Source organism: Colossoma macropomum, unplaced genomic scaffold (assembly GCF_904425465.1).
Source record: "Colossoma macropomum unplaced genomic scaffold, Colossoma_macropomum, whole genome shotgun sequence".
NCBI classification, from domain to species: Eukaryota; Metazoa; Chordata; class Actinopteri; order Characiformes; family Serrasalmidae; genus Colossoma; species Colossoma macropomum.
In genome coordinates this window covers 19,327,442-19,353,458 of record NW_023494803.1, presented here as the reverse complement: position 1 = coordinate 19,353,458, position 26,017 = coordinate 19,327,442, and the positions used below count along the sequence as shown (strand labels likewise).

At 38.8% G+C, this 26,017-nt stretch overlaps 1 protein-coding gene across 1 annotated transcript in view; it reads left to right on the top strand.

Moving 5' to 3' along the window:
• The first annotated feature begins 371 nt into the window (after positions 1 to 371).
• Positions 372 to 26,017, top strand: part of adam12 (ADAM metallopeptidase domain 12) — a 184,790-nt gene continuing 159,144 nt past the window's right edge. Inside the window, exon 1 of the mRNA XM_036592898.1 lies at positions 372 to 483. Coding sequence (XP_036448791.1) covers positions 393 to 483 — 91 coding nt within the window. The 5' untranslated portion in view covers positions 372 to 392. The remainder of the gene's footprint in view (positions 484 to 26,017) is intronic.

The window sequence follows — 26,017 nt, the reverse complement described above, 5'->3', positions numbered from 1 at the left end:
CGCACAGCAGCAGTTCGCTAATCCTCCCTCACTTGTAATTGGACAGCGTGCGCTGACTCCGCCGCTGGTCCACGCGCGCGGCGTCTCACTCACTGACCGGAACGTCCGCAGCCGGGACCGGACCTCTCCGTCTCCGCGACCGCAGCGGACTCGGCTGAAGAAACTTTGTTTTGTGTGCGTTTTTTTTGAACATCTCTCTGGAGGCTCGCGCAGTCCCGCCCCCCTCAGTTTGGGATTTTGATCGTATTGCCGGAAGTCCCTCGCATCCTGTCACATCCTCTGTGTGCGAGAGCGCGCGCGCGCGCGTGTGAGAGGGAGTGTGTGTAAGTGTGTGTGTGTATATTAAGAAGGAGACCTCGCGCTCGTCGCTCCATCGCCGCGAGCCGGGTAACATGGGCAGCCACCGGCGCGCGGGGATTCGCGCTCTGCTGCTGCACGCGCTGGCGTGGCTCGCGCTCGGACTGGCGGTTGATTCACCTGAAGGTAAGAGCGTCTCCCATTCAAAGGGTCTTTTTAAGTTGTTAGAAATATCGCCTCATTCAGCTTCATATCAACATTATATGTCTGTGTTCTCAAACACGAGAAACGCGAGTCTATATCTGAAAAAACAGCACTGTTTTAAAAAGTTACGAGCGTTTTCTGGGGCACTGGGCTAAAGGTCTTTCGGTTCGTTGGCAGATGCGGTGGTCATCAGTGTCTGTGGAAAACTTTGAGAGGTTCTGGTCTGTGGACTGCACTTTTAGCAAAAAAGGACATAGCAGCAAAAAACACAGGTCTGTAATTTGGTACAAGATTTAACCCTTTTTAAAGGTTCTCTGAAGAACCATACAACAGGTTTTCGTAGAGAAGACCCATCCAGCCAGGCAAAGAACCATTTCATTTCCATACTCTTTGAGTTGTCAAGGCTGTAGCCTATATAAACCTCCACATTTACTGAAGAGCCCTTTTCTATGGATGTGTAATGTTGTCTTTCTACTACATAAAACCCTTTTTTCGCAGCTGTATGATCTGTGTCCTACTTAAACCCATGTTTCTGATTTGTACATGTCCAAAGTGATATGATGAGGGAGTTAACAGCGAGAAAGAATAATTCAGCGCAGCTGTAAAAGATGAGAAAGGAAGAGCTGTCAATATTGAAACTGTGTGCATGAGAGTGCGCGTGTAATCGACTATATTTATGGATCATTGAGCTGAAAAATAACTTCTTCCATGTGTTTCTATATGAATATAATAACCAAAAGCCAGAGTGAGAAAAGGGAGAGAAGATGGGCTGTTTACATGGGTCATGAGCTGCACTCATTATCATAAGTGAAGATTACTGGTTAGTGTGGTCGTGCACGGCTGTGTTTCTACAGATTTAGCTTGGTTTTCATTCCCTCCCCTACCAACCGCTAATGCTTGGATGCTTTGATGTTTCATATTCAAAGAGGGGTAATATCAGAACTGAACCTGGCTTCACATGCAAAAGAGAGAGAGAGGGAGAGAGAGAGGGAGAGGAAAAAAGAGAGAGGAAAAGAGACATAAAGAAAGAGAGTGAAAGAGTGAGAAAAGAGGAGAGAGAGGAAAAAGAGGCTGAGAGAGAAGAAAAAGAGGAAGAAATAGAGCAAGAGAGAGATAAAGAGAAAGTAAGAGAGAAAAAGAAAGATTGGAAAAGGGAGAAATAGAGACAGACAGATGCAGAGAAACAGAGAAAGATAGTAGAGAAGGTAATGGAGAGAGAAAAAGAGTAAAAGAAAGAGCAAGAGAAAGAAAAGGACAGAGAAATAGAGAGAGCAGGAGATCTGAGAGTGAAAAAAGAGTAGAAAAAAGAGAGTGAGAAGGAGACATTAAAAAAGAGAGTGGAAAAAAGATTGAGAGAGGGAGAGAGAGAGCAAGAGAGAGAGAGACAGACGGACAGAAAGAGATATAAGAGAAATAGAAAGAGAGTGGAAAAGGGGAGAAATAGAGAGAGATAGTAGAGAAAGTAATAGAGAGAGAAAAAGAGTGAAAAAAGAGAAAGAAAGGACAGAGATAGAAAGAGAGTGAGAGAACGTAAAAGGTGAGTAGAGAAAAGAGTGAGAGAAGGAGAGATAAAAAAAGAGAAATAAGTGAGAACAGTGAGAGATAGGATAGAGATAGAGGAAAAGAGAGTGAAAGAGATAAAAAGAGAAAAAGGAAGAAATAGAGTGACAGAGAGAGAGAAACAGGAAGATAGAGAGAGAAAGAAGAAAAAGTATAGAGCAAGAGGGAGAGAGAGAAAGGCAAGTAGACAGAAAAACAGAGAGGATAGAGAGGAAAAGGGAGAGAGAGTGTGTGTTGTAGGAGTGTGTAGCAGTGTATGTATGTGTGTGTGTGCTGTAGATGAGGGGGGATTATGGAGGGTGACCGCCGCTGGGGAGCTTTGATCAGTGTGAAGCTGCAGTCAGGGCCTGCGGTGTGTGTGTGCGTGTGTGTGTGTGTGTCAGAGCTGGTTAGCTGGTCTGATCTGAGACCAGTCGCTGCTCTGCCTCTCACACATGCACAGTTTGTTTCCTCCAGCGCTGACAAACGAGTGACCATCACACCGGTCAGTTCGTCTGTCTCATCATTACTGACTGCAGAATAACTCAATGTGTGTTCTTCTCTGAGTTAAACTGCTTTAAACCCCGGTTACAAAAACAGTGCTAAAGATACTCCATGTAAGATTAAAGAAGTGTACGTAATGGTGCTTTTGTCTCAGAGTCTGCTGGAGCTCTTACAGTGGAAGATAAACTTTTCTGTTTGATCACTGTTCCTGTAGCATTAGCAATTAAAATGATCACACTGTCTGTAATTTGATGAATTGAGCTTGAGCTCCAGACTGGCTGAAAAGTCAGATTAGAAACAGATGAACTACTGTGTTGTTTAGTGACTCATTTCATGGATTCAAATATCATAGAATGCTCATTTAGTGGTTTATAAATGTTAGAGTCTTGTGTGTAATTGCTTTAAACTGTAGTAAGTTGTCATATATTAGTTGATTGGTAGTTTAGTTGTTTATGGCAAATATATGCACAGACAAGCCTTTTAATACTGAATCAGTGCGAAATTGTGCTTTGATGTCAGTGTGGGCTGTGTTAATCAAAGTTGAAAGTGTGTGTGTGTGTGTTTGGGTTTCCACAGAGTGCTTTCATTAATGATAAAGGTATGCAGCTGTTTCTCACAGCTTCTCTAGATTCACTATTAGCTTTGGGCAGTACATTGAAAACACATAGAACTGAAATAGAATTTTCGTGTTTCCTCAAACTGTGAGAATATTTTATAAGGCTGGCTTGAATAGCATTTTACAAGCTTTGAATACTTGTTGGTGTTTCCAAAAGCGTACATGAATGCTTGTTCTCAATACCAGGCTTAAAAATAATATTTACATTTAACAAATGACTTTAAGTACATTTGTTTGTTTTATATAGTTTGTTATTTAATCAAAATAGTAGTTTTACACATTTATTCACAACGTATCATTTTATGATGGATGTACCAAAGATGCCAAGAGACGTGTGATGGGCCATCATGTCAGATAATAAGAGGGATGAGTCTGACTGGATTTTTGCTTACCTAGATATCAGCGATGATACAGAAGATGTAAAATTTTTCATTCAGCAGTGTGTTTTCACAGTCAGTTTGACGGCTTTATAGAATAGATTACTAAGTTCGTATTGCATTGCTGACTTAGTGCTTCAAGTTCAAATTCCATCATGATTGAAATAACTTTGACAAGCACAAGTCTTTTTTGGATTAACAACTCAGCAAGTTTTTTTAATGATATGTACTGAATTCCTATGCATTTAAAGCTGTTCATGTTATACAGGAATTAGCAAAATCGATTAGCTAGTCTGCTGTCTCTGTCTCTTCGCTCTGCAGTGGCTATAAGGCCCTCAGTGGCTAAACAAGTGACTGAGCACATGCTAGCTTCTTTACCTGAATGAGTTCAACAAATATTTCTCTTTGTGAAAATGCTGTTTGCCATTTTAATGTCTTTCACTAACATCTCTTGCTTGAGTCATTTAAAGAAAATTGTGAATTTATAAGTGGTTTGATATGGCTGTGTTCAGCTTTTAGCTAATGTTACTGTAACGTTAATGTAACGTAACGTGACATTTTTTTTATAGCCTAGTATTGCATCCATCAGTAAGCAATTGCCATTATCTCCTGGTTTTTGTGATTGTTTTAATTTAAAACAGAGAGCCTGTAACTCTGAAACTGTCAGAAATTCATGAGAGTGTTCTAGATTTCCATTAAAAGTCTAAAACAAAAAAAGTGAGTCACCACAAGTAGGATCTAGGCATGAGCTGAACCTTATTGGTGGAGACAGGGCAAACCAGGCAATAGATACACATATTTATAAAAAATTTATAAAATGAATGCTTTTTTAAAAAAAAAGCATTAATTTTTGGAAAGAGACAAATTCAAGGCTCCTCTTTTCATTATTTCTACATTCTGCATTGACACACACAGACGGAGAAATATACAGCAACTTTATAACAGATGCTGTCGACTCAAATCGAAGTTGTATTTCTTTGTGCTTTTTCAATCTGTTATCTACTGTAAACACAATGTGTCACGTATTTTATTTAAAAGTGCAGAACTCTGGTACTAATACCACGATTCAAGTTTTAAGGTTTTACCTTCAAAGCCCCCAGGCTCTAAGAATTTTGATAGCATTCAGATATTTCTATTATCAGCTGTCATAGCACTCTCTAACTGAATATCTCTCTCTTTATACTCTCTATCCATTAATAGTAGAAGACAGAGACTGTAGAAGGCAGAGAAAAGACAAATACAGAACAGCAGTGTCCTTCAGTTCTGAATGCAACACAGTGTAATTATGAATAAAAACCCTCAGTCAGCAAACACTGAAGCCCTACTTCAAAGTTTGGCAATTCTGCTTTTCAAACGGACTTCCCTTGTGGTCTGTGTATACAGTGCATTTGTTTGTAGCCCATAACTGTTGTTTGCACTTGGTATTTTCCCGTTTGACCTTGACAACTGAAAAAGGTCCTACCAAACAGCCTCGAAGAGAGAGACTCTATCTGAAAAATGTTTTGAAGCATTGATATTTCTCAGAGAAAAATGAAGTCTGAGCTTGGCCTGACCTTAGAACTGTTGGGTCTCATAGAGCCAAGGAGACTGAGTATCTGTGTTTGTGTGCGAGTGCTTTATGAGAATGCCTTAGATAAGTGGTCAGGGATGTGAATGAATACCTGCAGTAGCAGGTACCGTTTGAAGATACTGGGTAAATAGAACTTGGTATATAGCCAAAAGATTGTATTACAGATTTTTCATGATGTCTGTATCCATGGTTTGTGCTTTCAGCAAGAGAACACAAGCTTCATTTCAAGCAATGGTTCACCAAAAATCTGACTGAACATAATTTCCTATTTAAAGAATTATGAAAGAATTATGACTTTGTGGCTTTTCACTCAACCTTTAATTGAAGTGAATTTAGTCTACTAAAAAAAAACGTGTCAGAGTTATTGACACCCATGCATGTAGTACTTTAGTGCAACCACCCTTTGCCAACATAAAAGCAATGAGCCTTCTCCTATGATGCTTAATGAGGTTGGAGAATACAGAGCATGAGAGCAGTTCCAAATACAGAATGGCCTGCAGATCCTCCAGGGCCCTGGGTCCTTTTTTTTGGACTCTACTCTTCAGCTTTTCAGGGTTTCAGTGTGGTTTAGGTCAGTGGACTGGGACCACTATGTCAAAAGCTTGATTCTGTGGTCATTTTTGTGTGGATTTGGATGCATGTTTTGGATCATTGTCTTGCTGGAAGTTCCAACCATGACCCAGTTTTAGCTTTTTGGCAGTGGCAGTCAGATTTTCCTTTCAACTCTCCTGATATTTTGTGGAGTCATAACAAGGTTCCCAGAGCCTTTGGAGGAAAAACATCACTTTGTAGTACTTAATAGTGGGGATGATGTCCTTTTCTGTATAACTATTCTTCTTTTTATGCTAAACTCAACTTGAATGTTTACAAGGGCTCTATTTTTGTCTCATCTGACTACAGAACCTAATTCTAGTCAAAGTTGCAGTAGTGTGTGGCACTTTCATTCTGGAGCAACAAGGCTCCAGCACCATGTTAACTGCATGCCTAAATCGTCACAACCACTTGCCTCATACTGTGAAAGGTTTACATAGCTAAGAAGCTAGAGTTTTGTCCATGCTGTTGAACAATTTGTCTATTTGAGAAGACCATATACACTATATGGCCAAAAATATGTGCCTAATTATTGTCTTCAGAGGTTTCAGCTACATTCATTGATAAAAGGCGTATAAAATAAAGCACATAGCCATGCAGTCCACATAGACAGACATTGGCAGTAAAATTGGTCACACTGAAGACCTCAGTGACTTTAAGCATGACACTGTAGCAGGATGCCTTTCCCACATTTCAGTTTGTGAAATTTTTGCTGTGCTAGATCTATCCTGGTTAACTGTGAATGCTGTTATTGTGAAATGGAAGAGTCAACGCAATGCAAACTCAGAGCCTGGCTGCCCAGTGCTGAAGTGTGTAGCATGTAAAATTTGGCTGTGCTCTGTTGCATCACTCACTACAGAGGAACACAGCGGCCTCTGGAAGCAACAGCAGTACAAGAACTGCATGTCAGGAGCTTCAAATAATGTTCAGCAAGCTCACTTAGGTGTGATGATCAGGTGCACACATACTTTTGGCCATGTAGTGTCTATAAAATGTGCATTTCAGGAAAAGTAAAGATGCATTTAGGTTACTGCTAAATGACCAATGTCTAATGACTAATGACATTAGTCTCCTTCTGCTAACGAGAACACTAGTCCTATTTTAAAAATGAAGTTAGCTGGATTGCATATGATTTGCAGTGTGGAAATTTCCTCTGGTTTGGTATAACACATACACACATTTTCAGCTGAAGTACAGAGTGTGTGAGCTGTATGTCTATATGGAGACCAACAGTCTTCTAATTGCGGAGCGTCACTAGCTAACACCGTCACCTCCTTTAGCCACTTGTCACCGTGTCACTGACACCTGATTGGACAGCAAAGAATGTGGCATGACAGCTGTCCTCTTGCTTTCATGGTGATTTATCACTCAGTCTGGTTCCTGGTCACCCTGACTTAAACTATCCTTTTGTGTGTTTATGTACGTATGTGTTTGTTTAAGGCAGAGGTGTCTGTACTGAAACAGTGCAGGCACTGAAACAGTACTGGACGTTATCACCATTAGCAGTTTTACTGTGTATTAGCAGTGTGTATTTTTCTCATGTTAGCACCTCCTTCAGGGCGCTTGACACATTAATGGTATGAACAGAGTTGAAGTTGTTTCACAGCATCACACTCCTCTGAGTATTGCACCCAGAGCCACTAAAACGTAACCTGAGAGAGACCGGCCATGCTTTATGTTTGCATCACATCCCGGGCAGAACAACAGAAGAACAGAACAGAAACATGAAAAAAGAAAAGAAAAAAAGTTTTTTTGCAAATCAGACAAACTTTAGAGTCAAACAAAGTATAGAGCAATAAACTGACCACCACAGAGTGGCAAATCCATTGTTCTGAGAACACCAGACCTCAACATCACTGAATGATGTATGGGATTACTTGGATTGTGAGAAAGCAGAAAATGCAACCAACTTCTAAGATTGAAATTTGGAAATGTGGAAACATCCCTGCAGGGCAAAGGGTGGAGATACTAAATACTGAAAAATTATGATATGCTTAGTTGTTGAGGCTTCTGTGTAGTTTTCTATATATATAAAATATATATATATATATATATATATATATATATATACTTCTTGTCTTTTTCCTGATGCTGAAAATAAACTTGTACATTGATGACTGTTTTGGACAGAAGTTAAATAAATGAAAGAATGGCCTGTTACTTTAGCACAGTACTGCACATGTATGAAAGTGAGGCTAAAATAATAATATTCTATAGGTTTCAAACCATTTGTAGAAACTGTAAAAACAAGAAAAGTTTTTGTTGATGAGTGGAGCTGTAGATAATTCTATAACAAATGAAAGTGATGTATAACATCCAGAATGAATGAATATTAAAGGAAAATTAATATCTAGTTGTCTGTGGTGACCAAGTCATGCTGATCAAATAGCTATACATAGTCATTTTGTGATAAGAAATTACTACAAACAGATAATTAGTTTATTTTACCTAAAAAATATTTTTCCTATTTTTCCTATTTTTTACTACCCAAAATACTTTAAACTATAAATAAACCGTCTCTTTATGTTTGGGTATCTGGTTTATAACATTTCAGTCTACACTGAATAAGTTATTATTATTAAAATGACAAGTAATTCAAAACTTTTGGTCAGTAGTGTAGGTTCAGCTACTGCTTTAATCCAGATGATCTCTGTTCCAGTATTCTGGAAGTTTAGAGTTTAGAGTTTTGAGTTTGCATCCTCTTCCTCGTCTGATTGGCACAGACACTAATCACTCAAAGCATTTTATTGTCTGATGCAGTAAGCTCACAGCAGAGAGAGAGAGGGGGGGGGAGAGTCAGAAATAGAGAAACTGAGAGAGACAGAGAGAGAGTGAGATAGAGAAAGGAAGAAAGAGGGTGAGAGAAGGGAGAGAGATAACAAGAGAGGAAGAGAGATAGAGAGAGTGAGGAATAGAGACAGAGACAGAAAGACAAGGAAAGAGAGGGAGAGAAAAAGAAAGGGAGAGGGAATAAGGGAGAGAGAGAAAGAGAGGGGGAGAGAGCGAGAGGGAGACAAAATTAAAAGAGAGAGAACGAGAAAGAAAGAAAAAGGGGGTGAGAGAGCAAGAGAGGGACAGAGAAAGAAAGAGAGAAAGAGACAGAGAGAAAGATAAAGAGAGATAGGGAGAACGAGGGAGAGAGAAATAGGAAGAGAGACAGTGAGAGAAGGAGAGAGAGAGAAAGAGACACAAAGAGAGGGAGAGTCAGAAAGAGAGGGAGAGTCAGAGTGAGGGAGAGAGAAAGACAAAGGGAGTGAAGCAAAAAGAGGGAGAGAGAGCGAGAGAGGGGAGAGCGTGAGAAAGGGAAAGAGAGAAATAGGGAAGGACAGAGAGGGACAGAGAAAGGGAGAAGAGAGGGTGTATTCTGTGGCAAAACAGGTGTGATTTAGTCTGTAAGTCCACGTTTCCTCTGCTGGGTGGGAGGGTTTCTCCTCTGGGGTTTTAGGAATGGTGTTTTAGAGGGGTGCAGTAATGTGACCTCAGCACCTCCCCAACAGGGTGTTACAGTGCTACTCCACCTGAGACCTCCCTGAACATGACTGTGAGTGTTAAACAGTTCCAGGTCTGCGGAGTACTGCATAGTGGCCTCCATGATAAATAGATTGGACTCTCTCTCTCTCTCTCTCTCTCTCTCTCTGTCTCTCTCTCTCACGCACACACACACATGTAGCACATATACAAAATAATGTTTATTATAGCTAAAACAGTCTGCATAATGTATGCAACACATCTTTCTTTTGACAACTATTTTTGTGAATAATTTTTTCATGAATTTAATATGCAGTTGACACTGAGATAAAGATATGCAAACAATAAATAATGCAGTGTGGTAAGGGTTAGGGTGCAGATGACAGTGTCGAACTGGGGCAGGCAAGCAAGAGCCGTTAACAAAAACAGTCTGAGTGCATTTTTAGCACACAGAAGAACCACAAATGTGTTTATTTACATTGCCTGAGAGGCTGCTGTTACCCTCAGACTGAGGAGCCTCTCAGTTGGGATTGGCGGCACTTTTCTCCAATAATCTGTTCCAGTATGACATGTAGTGCGGTGACACCACAGATAATCCTGCTTGAACCAGAGAAAATAAACATGCTTGTGTTTCTGGTCAGAAGTTTGCTAACTTTCTAAGCTAATTTTGTTTGGCATGGTTTGGTGAAGTCACAATTTGGCTAAAGCAAAGTAAAAAGCAAAGTTTGGATATGTTCTACAGTTGATTACATTGGATAATGCCGCTTGAATAACTGTACTGAAGGCATATTATCATTTAATGAAGTGTGTTTCACTTAAGTTAAAGTTAATTGTCATGTTTAGCTGTTGCTTGGAAGCTTACTATCACCTGCAGCCTTGGCACCAACTTGTTCAGGCTGCTGCTCACAGCTTTCAATGTCCATGCAACTCCTGTGTTGTTTTGAACAGACCTCTAGTGTTTATTGATCCAGCCTCCACACGTCCACTAGAGACGGAAGCTTTCATACAGTGATTGATTCAGGCACAAACAACTGGCATTAGTTTGTGCAGCCAGGCGTTAAGTGTTGAAACTGTTTTCACAGGGAGTCTTAGAGTTGGGTGCGTGTGTCTTTTAGTTTGTTCGCAATCTTAGAGAAGGACACTGTGCAGGTAACAATGATAACCTCCAGCTTTATTCTCCGTTTCTGGACTCAACTCTTACGGTGTGCTTATTATCGTGTGCTTGTTATTCCAGGTAGCGAGAGGCTTAATTTGTAGATGATGAAGTCCCGGAATACTGAGCACAGTAAGAGGAAAACTGTTGAAAGAACTCAAAATTTCAAGGCAGCATGATGCACTAAAGGTTTTGAGCTTTCTCAGCTGCAGATTTTGTAGTCATCCTAACTAAAGAAAATTGTTTAACCAAATTCGATTTGTTTGTGCATCCAACATTAGGCTGCCAATAAAACATAACATTTTTAATGTTACACCATACATTACATTTAGTTCTGCTGGAAGACGCCATCATTCATAGTGACTTACAGTCTGTTCATGTTACTGACGTAACTAAAGTAGCATTAAGAGTATTATTCAAGGACTCTTGATTCTGTCCCATGCAGAGAATCCAGACTCAGTCTGTTGGGTGGAGGTCAGCGGAGTTACTCACTACTGAGCATGAATTTATTAATGAAATACTTAAGACATGATGTGTGTGCCAATGAAACATCACCAATCTGGTCTGTTGGCTGCAGTTAGCACAGGCCCAGCAAACACACAACGTTGTCACAACGTTGTCTTCTTTCTCACAATGTTGCTGCAACGTTGTCAAATGGTGGAGCTGTTGTCTGAACATGGTTGTCACAACATTGTCACAACTTGCTGCAATTTTAGAGCTTTTAAATAAAGTCAGTAAAGATTAATCAAGGTCTTCCCCCCCCTAACTTCTGATTTCAAGCTCAAAACTCACAGCTCAGCACCTGTGACCAAGTTATGGATTCTTCTGAAATCCTGGCTCATCCATTGCCTCACAAGCTAACATAAAAAGTTTGTGTTCTGACATCCGCTTAAAAATGTAAGCTGGCCCAGGTTATAGATGTGTTAATAAATGACAACTGTTAAACAATACTTTCTTACAGGGCTACAAAACAAACATGGAGTCCATCTACTACTACCAATGGCAGTGTCAGTGTTAAACTCTTGTATCTCACTGAATTAAATTTGAGTGCACCAGATACATGAAAGACAGAAAATGCATAAAAGTGGTAAAAGGCATAACATACAATGCACATCACATCATTAACAGACAACACAGGAGAGTTCAGAGATTTAAAATCACTCCAAATCTTTAAGAGTTTGAATGAAGTGCATAAGAACTAGAATTACATGTGCAAGTTCAGTGTTCAAACTGCTGTGCAAACAAAAGCATCTTCCTGTCTTTGTGGTTGGAACTGTACATCTATGGCCTTGTTCAAATTCGCTCTGCAGGGGGTGGTCAGAGCAGAAAAACATAAAATGTACTTTCACACCATTTTCAGATGTACATATATAATAACTCTAATAGGCCAAGACACATCAATAACCGATATAGATTGGAAAATGTTTGGTAGGGTTCCAGCATCTTATCTTCTCGGAGCAAGTAACAAGGCTCTTGTGTGGCAGTTGTTTCCAAGAAGTGAGACAGTTTAAACTGCAGCAGTGGTTTACTCTCAGCAGAACAAGGTCCAAGACAAAGGAAAGGTCATTAGAGAAGCACCGGCTGTGATTATTTGTGCTAGTTCTTTGGTCAGTTTGTTAGTCTGAAAGCCCTGACATTATTTGTACTGAATAATCAAGTCATAATTAAAGAATGTTTTGCCATTTGTTGTTATCACCTAATCCAGGCAAGTTGTTAGTACTAACTTAAGAGTGCCTATTTTTGTGGGAAGAGCAAACTGAACAAGACAAGTTATTGGAAGATACAGGGCTGGGTTTCCCCAGTTTTGACATAAACAAAATTTTCACGTTATATGCAGGTTATATTTAAGTTTGGAAGCATTTTACATGTTTAAACCATGATTGTGTTTTGTGTCCCTGTTTAGTAGTCAGTTTGTATGGTTGTCACTGCTTTTTGAAGGACACGCTCTTACAGATTTTATTCACTGCCACACCATGGGATCAAGATTTGAATTGGGATTTTTTTCCTACTTTTGTGCTTTTTTTCTACTTTTCCTTAGGCTTGTGCAGGAAGTTGCATAAGATGAACACAAAATAGTGAATTTGAGATCTGCACAACTTGAACTGCCACAACATTGCTTTTTGAAAACGATATGCTGCAGACAAGACAAAAACACTGCCACATGGGCTATGCTAATTCACTGCCTGCTACAGCTGCTACATGTCATGAAGCACAGAGATCTCTTAAAAAGCTGCTACTGCTATAAAACTGTGGGTTGAAATGCAGATGGCTTTACAAATCTAGCATTATGTGCAGGTAACAGTCCAGCATTACTCCTGTTTCTAAAGCTTTTCAAAAGTCCCTCCCTTTAGATGAATATATCTTCATGCAACATGAAAGGTCAAGCATTTGTCAGGAAACAAGTTACTGTTCTGCAAAGTTTTTTTTTCGACAGTCTTCCATTTGAATATTCCACTCTTAACCGCAGATGTATAAAAATTGCTGAAAGTGTACACTATATGCAAGGCTCTCTATATTGCCTTGTCACAAACATAAATCCATGGTCTTCTAGACAAGTGACTGCTAGCCAGTAATTAACATCCTGGCCTGTCAGATCATTTTGATTTTTGCATCTTAAAACAAGTTTACCCAATCCATATATGAAGCGCAGTGATCGTAAGAGCATACGGTTAAACTCTAAAAGGGAATTACTGGTTAACTGCACATAGCTGAATCAACTTTAAGTAGCTAAAATTACACGATACTCTTATCTAGAATAACTTACAGTAATAGGTAAATGTAGGAGGTTTGTTGGTTTACCCAAGCAGTCATATTAGTATCGCAGTGGTGTTTCTGCCTAGACAGAGAATAAAAGCTAAAGCTCAGTGAGTGGGGCTGTGGTGTTATCTACTATGCTCCTTTTTAGTGAGCTCATATGCCTGCCAATAGTGAATGTACTTTACATGTATGAACACAAAAGGTTGTAGTTATCTTCTGTAATTCTAGAATTGGACCAATAACAGTAATGACATTTTCCCATTTATAGGCACATAGTATATCAGCCAATGATATATGATGCACCTCTACAAGAGTCATACAGATGCACTTGATACATATATATACCTTATATTCAGCATAACACCAAAATCACTCAAAGTAATTACTATTTCGTTTTCATTCTTGTTGCAGGGGACAGTTTTGATTTAGTTTTTGCATTTTGGACGTTTTGCATTTCGTCGTTTCAATTATTTTTTAAAACTTCTATTTTTCATTTTAGTAATAGTTTGCTTTAACAGTAATAACCCTGGTTATGTACAGTTTTTAGTATGTTACAGAGCACATTAACAAAAATGTATAGTAAAGTGCCCACTCTTTTTAGGGATTCCTTTTCCAGGACTTTTCTAAGACAAACTCCAGGACTACTTCCACGCCATATATACATGACAGCTGTTGCTTGAAGTGTCGTCTCAAAATGTACACCCAACTGCCGGAATTGTTAATGTTAAACTGAACAATGCAACCTCTAGCGACACCTTTACTGACTGAGTGACATACTGATAAACACACAAACCATCCCTCAACCAATCATCATTAAATCACAAGTGCTACTAAAATAGTAAAAGTGAACGTTATACCTGCAAGAAGCTGGCATGTAGCCTTGCTCTACCAAGCATTCTGGCACAGCATCTGCGTATCTGTCCACATGTAACACTGTAGCATTTCACACTACAATTAGTGTGAATGGATGCTCACACTGGGCATTCCATCCATTCACTGGGTACTGGACATTTTATCACTTTTCTTATTTTCCAGCTTTACCATGACTGGAAAATTAGTGTATAAATTTCCAGGTTTTCCAGGATGTGTGGGAATCCTGACTTTGGTGCACCAATATTACATGGTATTCAGAGAAACAGAGAGATACTAATACTGCCCATTTTCTTTGTTTTTCTCTTTATCTCTGTATCCTGCCTGTTTTACTGTGTGACTGATATTCAGTTAAGGATGTGTGTCTGAAACTGAACACTGTGCTTATCCTGTATGTGTGTGTGTGTGTGTGTGTGTGTGTGTGTGAGAGAGAGAGAGAGAGAGAGAGAAAGAAAGAAAGAAAGAGAGAGAGAGAGAGAGAGAGAGAGAGATATTATTATAATGGTGTCATAATGCCAATATAGGCAGCAGTTCAGCTTTTCATTTTACATACGCTACTCACACATGAACGTTCATATGAACACTCAGTTACACTTCTGTGTACCAGCGCAAAAACATGCAGTACACATTCAGCATTACCATACTAGTATGCTGTCCATCTACCAACACACTGTCTTTCTGTCATTCCTACCAACACACCATCCTCTGCGTCACACTCACAGACACTCTTTCTTAATCCCCAGTTCTCTCATCATTCTATTAAGCTCCCCTCCCTTCTCCCATTCCTCTGCTTGTGTGAGTTTTTTCAAAGAAACTGTAGCAGAGTGCTGAGTAGGCTCTTTCCCGAGTACTGGGAGAAAGCTGAGGTATTTTGACCTCACTTTCCAAAACTGAATCCTTACAGATTGGCAGTATAGCAGCATAATCAAATATGCTGATATTAAATAATGAGATAGTTACATCACCGATTAGATCAATGGTTCTCAAGGTTTTGCCTCCAGGGCCTCCTGAAGGATTTCACAACCATCCTGCACATGGTCCTGCAAAAAAAAATGCACCTCATTACACGGTGATCCTATCAGAAATATGAATTTAACCTGAAGCCCTGTTTGAGCAGGATTAGTTTTATGAGAGGATGAGTAGTGTAACCTGTGTGTGAATTGACTGGTGCATTTGTTTGGGATAAGGAATCCCCAAAGAGCCCGGGTCAAAACGTCATTGTGAAGATGTTCATGTCAGTTTTATGTGACAGGTGCTATGCGTACGAACAAAATGGCAAATATGCTGCGAAAAAAAAACCAAAATGCAACACTGGACGAGGGAGTTGATATTTGATTAGGGCTGGGCAATATGACAGTAATTATTCTGAAAAATTACAATATGCCTTTCTGTGTATTGTGGATATTGTCAGTACTTAAACACTTCCCCAACTGCATGTTTGACAACAACGAGAGCATAATTCATAGTTTTTTCATAGTTATTCACTTTTTAAATGTGGGACTAATTTGTTATATCGCCCACCTCTCCTTTACAACTCATTTAAGTGTGAGGTAGTGGCCATTATCATGAACTTGAGAATTTTGGAGCTCGATTTTAGCAGTTAACCTTGTATTCAGGTTGCAAAAGAGAAAAAAGGAGGTGCAGTTTTCTATTACCAGGTTTTACTGTGACATTGATTCAAACCGGACTACTGAAAGAACTCATCAACTACATGTTTGATTAGACAGAGAGCATATTTAGTACGGTTTAATTGGATTTAGTGCAGTGCGGTATGTGAAATATTGAGTACAATTGGTGGATTCACAGTTTTTTGATCTTTTTAAATGTGGCACTACTTTCGTCTCTTCCAATTTAGTAGATGTCAGAAACAAATATCATGATGTACTTTGTATCATGAAAATTTCTTGAAATATTATGATACTGCGTTTTTGCCTTGGTGCCCAATTCTATTATGGAAGGTAATTCGCTCTGGAAAAAACAGACATTGTGGATTTCTGCTGGGTTAAAACCATGGATCTCCTCGGTAATCACTCAAATCACAGTACTTCCCCAGGTACAACTAACCCAGCTTGAAAAAGACTTAGTCACAGTAATTGCTGATGATAACTAAAGAGGGGAAGAGAGCCCTTTAGTACAGATGAAAAAAGCCTTATAATCTACTCTTCTCCTTTAATATTGCAGTGTCTCAATGTGTAGTCTCATTTATTTTGATGTGAAAAAAAGATCTAGCATGCTTTTGTTGTTATTTTCTCTCACATACTACCTTTTTGAAGTTAACATGTCACTAGACATAAACTTAACGCTGTAGTGACCTTTTATTGTTATTATCTGATGAAACAAATAAATAATAAGCCCTTAGAGATCTGAATTCTGTTCTGAATGTGTGAGCTCTCTCAATCAGAAACTGTCACAGTGCATGCAACAATAAAGGCAGCATCATGCTTATTTAATATAGTGATAGAAAACTCAATAGCACACAGAAAGCTCCAATAACACATGGTGATAGATTTAACTATGCCTAACATGGACAGGCATGCATCCAAACTACACTGGGGGCATATTTGAATGAGTTGTAAGGAGCAAAGTCTATGAATGGACTAAAATTGAAATAATGACTTAAAACTTAAATTTAGACTTAAAAAAATAACCTTTCCAAAAAACGGATTGAGTAGACGTGCAAAAGTTGCGGGTCAAAAAGCTACTTAAGTATTGAGAGGCATACAGAACTGCAGTGGAACTTTTTAGTACATCCAGAATCTATCAGCGTAAGAACTGAATTTGTTTAGATGCTGTTCTCTTTTTAAAGCACGCTTGATCTAAAATAAAGTGATAACCTTACGAAGTCAGACGTGTGACAAATCACAAGACAGTACAGATGGTGTCACCAGCAAGACATGAAATTAACCACAAAAAATTTAACCATTAATTAATTGATAATGACCAAAATTTAAAAAGTAAAAGGTCTATTCCGCACGAGTATACTTTAGTGGAAGTAAAATTATTGAAAATTGAAATGGAAAATTCAAAACAGTCAAGAAAGTACTAATACATCAACATTTTACTTAACCCTCTAGATCCCACTGCAACCTCTAGCGGCTGCTCTGTGTTACGCAGTAACAGCTACAGACAGCTGTGGTTTATTAAGGGTAAATTCTGACAGATGCATAATTATAATAATTATATAATAATTACAGCAGCCTTCGGCACAAACTTTAGATCATTAGATATGTCATTTTTTTAATCAGAATATTGCAGTTTTCAATCTGTAACAAAAAGTTTTACGCATTTATAAACTCCTTTGTATGAAGGTTGAGACAGTATTCAGAAGGGTTCACTTTATCAGGTACAGAGAAGGAGGATTTTAACTCAGCTAAGCAGTAGTGATATGGAATTAAGTTCAAGCTGCAAATCTTTTAAATCTTTGTTTAGCAATTTAAAATCTGTGACAATCTGTGTTATGTATTAGCTGGTTTAATGAATATGTAGCAATTTCATGCTCAAGTGTGAGTGAATTAACTTCAGTAGGTGATGACTTGGAGCGTTATTTCAGTGTTTGCTTTGTATCGATTTGTAGGGACATTTCACAGACTATACAAATCAGCTGGTTAGCCTGATATCTCTCTGCTTGCCCTTTTCTAGTTATTCTCAGTCTCTCAGCCACACTGACCAAATGAGCGAATGAGGACCCTGAGCATCTTCACCCAGAGTGTCATCCAGCAATCATTCACTTGTTTATTGTGCCTTTGAATGAATGCTGATTATCTCTTAAAATTTCTTACATCAGTCTTCAGTTCTGTTCAATGAAATGGGAAACTTGAAGAGAGTAGCTGGAGAGAGTTCTTAGTTTTATTATGCAGCCTTTAACTAAATGAGCATGACATGGTGATTTTTGTAATCATTTTCATCACTGAGAAATAATGATGAAGAACTTAATTAGTTGTTGTAGTCAGTTCATTTCATATCCTTCTTCTATGTTTTCAGGAACTAAAATTTTTTTATGCATTTTCATTACTGCACTTCAATACTACAATGTCTATTACAGTTTCAGCGCCCATTTCCTCTTCAGTCTGGAATTGACAACTCTGTGTTGATTTCTAACTCTTGTCTTTGTTTTCCTATTAAAGCGGTGAGACTCACCTTTAAAGTGAACTCAATTTGTGATAGTCCTTTTAACTTGGCTGAATGATAAAACAGTGATCAATAAACCTCAAACTCTGAAAAATGGCAGGAATCCACAATCGTGTTCTAGGATTCTGAAGCTAGTTACTACCGGCCTTTGCTCACTACAGAGAACACTAGCTGGATTACAATAGTATGATGTCAAACTACAAATTGTCATTGTATGTCTTAGAAATATAAAGTCAACAAAAAAGAGCCAGTGTGCGAACGTAACTCACTGTCAACCTGCATCTGCTTTCATAAGATCTCTAAGATGAGACAAGAATTTACTTAGATATGCATACATAGTTATAACTGTAAAACCTTTATGCATTATGTATTAAACCTTATACATGCATTATGAAAGAGCACTTACTGAGCGGCATGTAGTCTGTTTGTTTAGATGGAACTGCTTGTTTGTGTCTAATGAACATATGGACATTAGGAGTGAGGGTAAGGAACTTTCAGCTGATGTCAGAGGAAAAAAAGAAAGAAAAATATATATATGGGAAAATTTTCTGGATGATTTATACAGTAATTCCCAAAAGCTCCAAAAGCAACCACAGAGCATATGAGAGCAATCACACGTGTCACATTTCCGAGAAATCTGAAGAAAGCTCTTTTTATAGATGATAGATGTTCACACACACTGGAGTCATTTACATCAGCTCAAACACACACACACACACACACACACACACACTCTCACTAACACATGTATACGTATACATAGGCGCCCACCCACATTTAAATGCTTACTCGAACACAAGCTTTCCTCCTTGTCTGTTTCCTAGCACAGCAATTTGACAAAATATCTTTAAGACAGAATAACACACAATATACAGCGTCCTAAATATACAATGCAGTGTTTGTCCCTCTGTATTGGGCATTATGTGTAGTTCCTGAGACATTCTCATGTATTGACCTTTAGTCATCACAGTTGCGTATGGTCAAATCTGAAAAATGAGTGCATGTGTAAATTTGAGCATCATAGTAACAATAACAACCTGAAAAATGCTTGTTGTTTACTAACTAAAACTATTATCAGTGTCATCTATACTACCATTAATAAGAATACAAATAGAAAATAACACATATACTAATAATTTGTGCACATGGCAATCCAGTACAGAGGTGAATGTATGTATTTTACTTTCAAATTAGTATCAACAAATGCTGCAACTATTCCATGTTCCATTTAAAGAGATATTACACTGTACTTGCACTGACACCACCATACAGCTATTGCAGTAGCATCTCATACACTGCAACATTACAGTCTTTAAATGTGTTATTTTAGGAAAATAATCACACTACGCAATCACATCATTCTACTGTTTAAAAATATATGTTTTTTTTATTTCATATTCTTTCCAGTCATTGTCATTTTTACGCTATAAACATATACGCTATTTGTAACTCTGCCCAGTAATTGTTACCAGGTGTTTCTTGTCTGTGTTTCCATCTGCATGTGCTGCAAAGATAAAAAACCTGGGAGCGCAGAATTTTCTAACTCAGAATCTCCTACATACCACCTCAAAGCAACTTCAGTAGTTTGAGGTTGGCAACAAACTGCAAGCTAGCTCATGTAGAAGTTCGTTAAAAGTATTTACATGAGCTAAATACTGGTACTTGCACAGTCTCAAACTAGAGACATTCAAGACATAATTTCACCTTGCTTACAATACACTGAGGTCTTCTCATATTCATACTAACATATTGTCATGATAGGCTTCTTACAGTAGTCAATGATGTTTATGGATTTAACTCTCATTTTTACTCTGATATGCTCCTAACATTAGTTACTGGTTTTACTGGTAACAGTGACTAGTTATCAGAGACCTGTTTCGCGCTGTTGGTCTGATAGGCCTCTATCAGTAGTCTTCGATTATCACTGGTTCAATATTTCTTTCCAGTGACAGGCTGGTTTGCTTTTCCTTTTTTTTCTATATTCAGTTTTGTATATTTTTTTGTAAAATTTCATTCTTTATTCAAATTGCTCCTGTTGTATTATTGTTTTTCTATCTGGTGTTGACCTGAGGAGGATGGTTCCACTTATGAGTCCTGATTCTTAGGGAGTTTTTCTTGCCACCGTTGCCCTTGGCATGCTTATCTGGGGCTTGGACCCAGAATTTCTGTAAAGCTGCTTTGTGACAACTAGGGAGGAATTGAAAATGATGCTGGTATCAGGTATCAGGCCTTGGCCTCATAGAAATTCACAGATACCATCATCTCACACCCACAGATACCGTTTGACATAAGCCAAGTGTATGCTGCTGTGCTAGTGAACAAATGACTTAAGCTGGCAGTGAGGGAGGGTCTGCTCACAAAAAGAGGTGTTACAGACTCTGTTGTGGGACACAAAGGGCCACTTTAAACATTCTGCCTTGGCATATTTCCACCAGACCTACACTTTGTGATTTTAGCCCATTTTAAACACATACCATCACAACAGCTTCCTCAATATGCATGGAAGCATGTAGACTAGCAAAACAGAGGTGAAAAAGTCAAAATTTCTTACCAAAGTTTCGAATATGCTGACTTTACTTTGTTTGACTGTGTACAATTGCGAGATATAAACTTTACTTTTTTTTTTTTAATGTAAAATATGCTGTAGAGAGACCATATTGTCCTACCGTGTATGTTTTGGTGCATAGTATGGTTAGCCGAGCTCCTGTAGCTCAGTTTCTCAGCATGTTTGCTCAAACTCCACAAGCGAGCTCTTTCAGATGCACTAGCCTCGGATCTGATTCCTGCTGTCGCTGTGCTACAGAGACTGTTGTGAAAGAGACTTGAGGAGCATCGAAACTATGAAACGTAATTTACTTATAGCTGTACAGAAGTGCTTTTCTGACGTGAAACAAAACCCGCTCTTCTCCACTGCAACACTACTCAATCTAGGGTAACTGATGTAGCGTAGCTAGCTAATGCACTTCATTTACAATCAGCTAGATTTTATGGATTTAACTGTTAGGGTACATTGTGCTCATTTACACTAACAACTACTTATTTCTAAGTAGACAATTCATCGTGGACTTGGTATCGGCAAGTACTAAAAAATATGTGCTTGTGCTTGGCCTGAAAAAATGGTATCAGTGCAACCCTAGTGACGACAGCTGTTGTTAAAGCACCATCACACGATCACCAGCACTAGGAGAGCGAAGGCAAGTACAAGTGTCCTCAGATGCAGGAGAATGCTAACCGCCAGTTACGTCAGCTAATAGACGCCTTCCAGCATTGTGCAGAATGAGGGCCATCCTACCCAGAGGGAGTGAGGCCAATTGTGCTCTTTTGGACTCCCGGCCACAGATGGCTATAGCATCACTGGGGATCGAACTCACGATCTTTATGGTTTATGTTTCTACCTTTGAAATGTACATGAGCTCCAGTAAACAATAGTTGCACATGTATCCTAACTCCTTGTCAGTGACTGGGGGCACACAGACAGCATACAACTGTATGTTTAATTGTATGTTTTTGTTCTTCATTCTGATCCTCATATGTGTTCTTCATTTATGCCTAAGCCAGTGTTAAAGTCAGAAGTGTAAAAGTGTAACATTGTGTGCATCTATGCAGAATGTATTACAGGGAATCCTGATGCATTTAAGAAGTGATTAATTTTACCACTCCCTTTAGATACAGCACATGGAGGTGTTTATCTGAAATCTCTGTATGAACTCAGGCAGGTGTGGTCTTCTTAAAGCACTGTTCTTCACAATACAAACCCACAGTATCTGTCACTTTCATGTCTTACTCTGGAAGTCCTCAGGGAAAGGGATGCTATCTGCTGTATATGTATATAAAAACGATGGTTAGAACATAACTTTTCTGTTGCATTAAAGGATTCCCATTGCTATCCAATGCTCAGAGCTGTGATATTTTCAGCTTATATGCATGCAAACATATATTCTCCCAGCCAACACTTTCCCAGAGAGTGGTGGGTTTTTTTTCATTATGCTGTTGCACAAGCCACAGTTCTATATTTAGATTTTTTTCTGGATGTTTGAAATATGGGTCATATTTTTCATATCCATCAAATAACATTCAGTTAATCTTTACCAGTTCAAATATCTTTAGAGTGATTTCTTAATCCATCTGCTGAATGCACAGAAATTCCAAAACTGTTCAAAACTTCCTGGTCTTAAAAGATGAATAAACTAAAGAGATAGGGAGGGTGGATAGTAAAACCACCAATCAGACAGGAAATGAGATAATTGCCGTGTGTATGTGTGGGTGGAGAGAGACAGGATGTGCCCTATAATAAAGCATTAAAGGAATAGTTTAGCAAAAAATCTTTGATCTTCTCCCTTTACCCCAAATAGCACTGCATGATATGGACATGAAAAATATGATGTTCAATAAAGCTGTTGGACTTCACAATGATGATATAAGAAGTGATAAATTATTATTAAAATAGTGTGCCTCTGACTGGTTGTGCCCCAAATGCAGACTTTTTTCACAGTATAAAGAGTAGGGGTGCAACGAAACGCAAATTTCATGATACCATACATATTGCCACAATACAATGCGTTTTTAATATAGAATTAGAAGAGAAATGCGAAAAATATTTTTGATAATCCAAATTTTTTTTCCCCTAAAGAAGACAGCAGTGCTTGTTGAAGGGATAAATTGCCTAAGTCATTTTCTTAGAAGATAAATAAAAAATAATACAACCAAAAGTGCGAGATGTGTGTTACATGTGCATTTGGCTAATGTGTGTTATTATGGCTACATCTCAAAATTAAACAAAATGAGTTTTACAAATTAATTTACAATCGGATCTTGTATATATAAAGTGTGGCTCCTACTTTTTACCGTGGCTCAATCACTCTCAGTGAACTGGAATCTCCAACTCAGTAGCTATCGGAAGCTACAGTATAAACATCCCTGTGGAGTTTTTTGTTTCGAACAGCTTGGCTAATCAACCATCCAAGGTAGAAAAACCTGAAGCTACTTTCTTATTTGCCAGCTTCTTATTAGAATTTTCCATGGGCGCCAGAGTGTAACTGCTGCAGCTTTAACGGAAAATGTGAAGATACCAAATAAGAAGTAGGCTAACCAAACCAGATTTTTTTTCCAGTTTAAGAGCTTTTTTTTAATCATTTATGTTAAAAGTTTTAGGAATATCATGGATTGTGTCAAATAGAGCTAACTTTATAAAAAGAACATTCCCGGTATTATACATTTTTCAACATGAAATCTAACCATATTTGGTTCATAGTGCATATCATCTCGCAAACCTCATATCAAAACAATATTATTAACATGCATATAAAAAAATTAACATATGTATCATCTAACCAAGCTTACGTTTAAGCAAATAGCAAAAATTACAAAATTAAAAATAGTGAAATATTAATAGCTACTTACGTCAGAATTGCAAGCACACATATATAATTCAATCCTTAAGAAGCTTCTTATGATGATGGAGATTTGTTACGACAGTAGCCAGTCATAGCCTACACTACAATCCCGCCAAGCTAATTATGTCATGTTTGCGCTATGTGTGTAAGGGCGTTTTCACACTTGGGCCGTTTCAGCGTCTGAAGTGGACCCAGACCGCTGAGTCATGGTTTCTTTTGCATATGTGAACACGCCAAACGAACTCAGACCCCCCTAAACGGCCCCAAAAACGAACCGAACTGAGACCACCTCTCGAGGTGGTCTCAGTTCGGTTCGTTTGTAGTTCGTTTTGTGGTTCGATTAATTTGTGCATTGTGAAAACAAAACGGCCCCAGTCCGCTTTAGCTGTGCTTTATGGTGAAGACCTCGATGCTCACCGCACACACAGCCACAGTCTTCACTTTAGCGGGTAAACAGACCAAGGATCATTATGAGGTTCTACTCAGGATAAAGTCTGTCCGTGATCTGAGACAGAGAGCAGCGCTGACTTATTAAAGCGATCAGATGCGAGAGCTCGCGTGATTTTACCGTGTTAAAGGCTCGAGCTGGGCATGCAACGCAATTCTCAGCAGCTTTCACACTGAACGCTGAATGAATGAAAATTCGCCGGGTGGAGCTTCAGTGAGGAGCACAGCCGAACACGGAGCCCACCGCGGCAGACCCGCAGGGCCGTGTTTCCAATTTTTCGCGATGGACTTTGGCCAATCGTTTCAGCGCGGCCAATAGGAGAGCAGCAGGCGGGTCTGGTGGTTCTTCTCGTCACCTGATAGGTCGGATTTATCAGAGAACGCGGCCCACTTGGCGAGCGCTCTGCACACCGTGAGTCCTGTGAAAGGGGTCCGAGTTCTAATGGAGCTGTGGTCTGAACAAGAAGTGGTCTGAGATCTCAATGGACCAGAAAGAAAACTGAGTCCTCTTTAGAGTTCACTTACATTGTGAACACAAAAAGAACTGAGGTCATTTGCGGTTGGTTCCCTTCCAGGTTCACTTAAACAGAACTCGGTTCGGTTCTTTTAAAACGAACTATATGTGAAAACACTGTAAGATAATTTGATCCGTTTTGCCATTGCAGCCCTTAATAATGTGTGAGAACTCATATTGTGATAATGATAAAATACATATTTATATTCTGCCCTAACCCCAAAAGTTTGGTATCTAAAGTTTTGCTTTGAAGCTATGAGGCTAACAAGTGGACAAAAGTAAGCCACAAAGCTGAAAAACATTAGCAGCAGCTTGCATTTTGTTCGTACTTTTAGCCATTTTTATAGATAACAGTATGTTTCAAAGCGCCAGAAACAACATAAGCAATATGTTTTGAGATTATTTAAGCACTTGACACAATTCCAGGTGACTTAGTAATGATTTAGTGTTAAATAGCTTACATAAGCTTCCATTATTTGTTAGCTACATTAGCTTTGTAGCTACAGTACAAACCTAAAGAAGTAAACTTCAGACAAGTATGTCATTCTTGATTGCTACAGAACAATTGTGTAAATTTGATTGTTCACCAAAATTGTCTTTTAAAGGACTTTACATATATATATATACTGAAAGAATAATAAGAAGAATAACTTTAGGCAACAGATAACTAAGGACTACACCACAGTGGAGCTGAGGTATCACACAGGTTTTATAGCTTCCTATTGACAATGTCATTGTAATATTCTCGTGTTTGAGACTACACATTTCCTGCAGATGCCAGCTTATTGCCCCTTTCCGTGCACTTCGACCCCCTTGTTATGGTGCTATTTCCCACTTCCTTCCTCCATTTGGGGCAGAGCAGTGGGGAATAGTGAATGGCTCAGCGGAAACTGGCAGCGGAGAGCGATGAGATATGCCTTGTGCCTCAATTTGGGCACTACACACTGTATTCTTACACTGTTCGCTAAGGCTGGATGATACATACTTTTCCAATTTGCAGATATGGTTTCTTTATATGTTCCTTTACCTATTCAGAAAAAATCTGTAGACTATTGGCATTATTGGCTCATTTATATATAATTATTGTGGTGACCCTAAGCTCTGCATGGTCTCATTTGCGTCATCTCCCACAGCCACCTGCAACTGTATTGCTGTTTACTAGAGTGTGAAACACTGTTGGTTCACATGTGTACTTATTGTCTAGCACAGCTTCTGGTGTAGTTTCATGTTTAGTGCCAGCAGATGATCGGCAGCAGTAGATAACCCCCCCCCACACACACACCGGTTTTCCTGGGCCTCCTAGTCTTCTAGCTAGCCGCTAAGCATAAAAAGCTTCACTCTGTAAGTCTGAGCAAACTAAATACCCGTTCTACTGCCAATGTTTGTTGGAGATTGCATGGCTGTGTGCTTGATTTTATACATCTGTTAGCAATGGGTTTGGCTGAAACAGCTGAACTTGGCCACATAGTATTAGATGTATATTGTCTCCCCTTTTTTAATTTGGTCACACGGTGGGAATGGATAGCTTCCTGTAGCTGTGCAGTGAAAGTTGAAATTTTTCTTTTTTGGTGAATCTTGTGATTGTATTT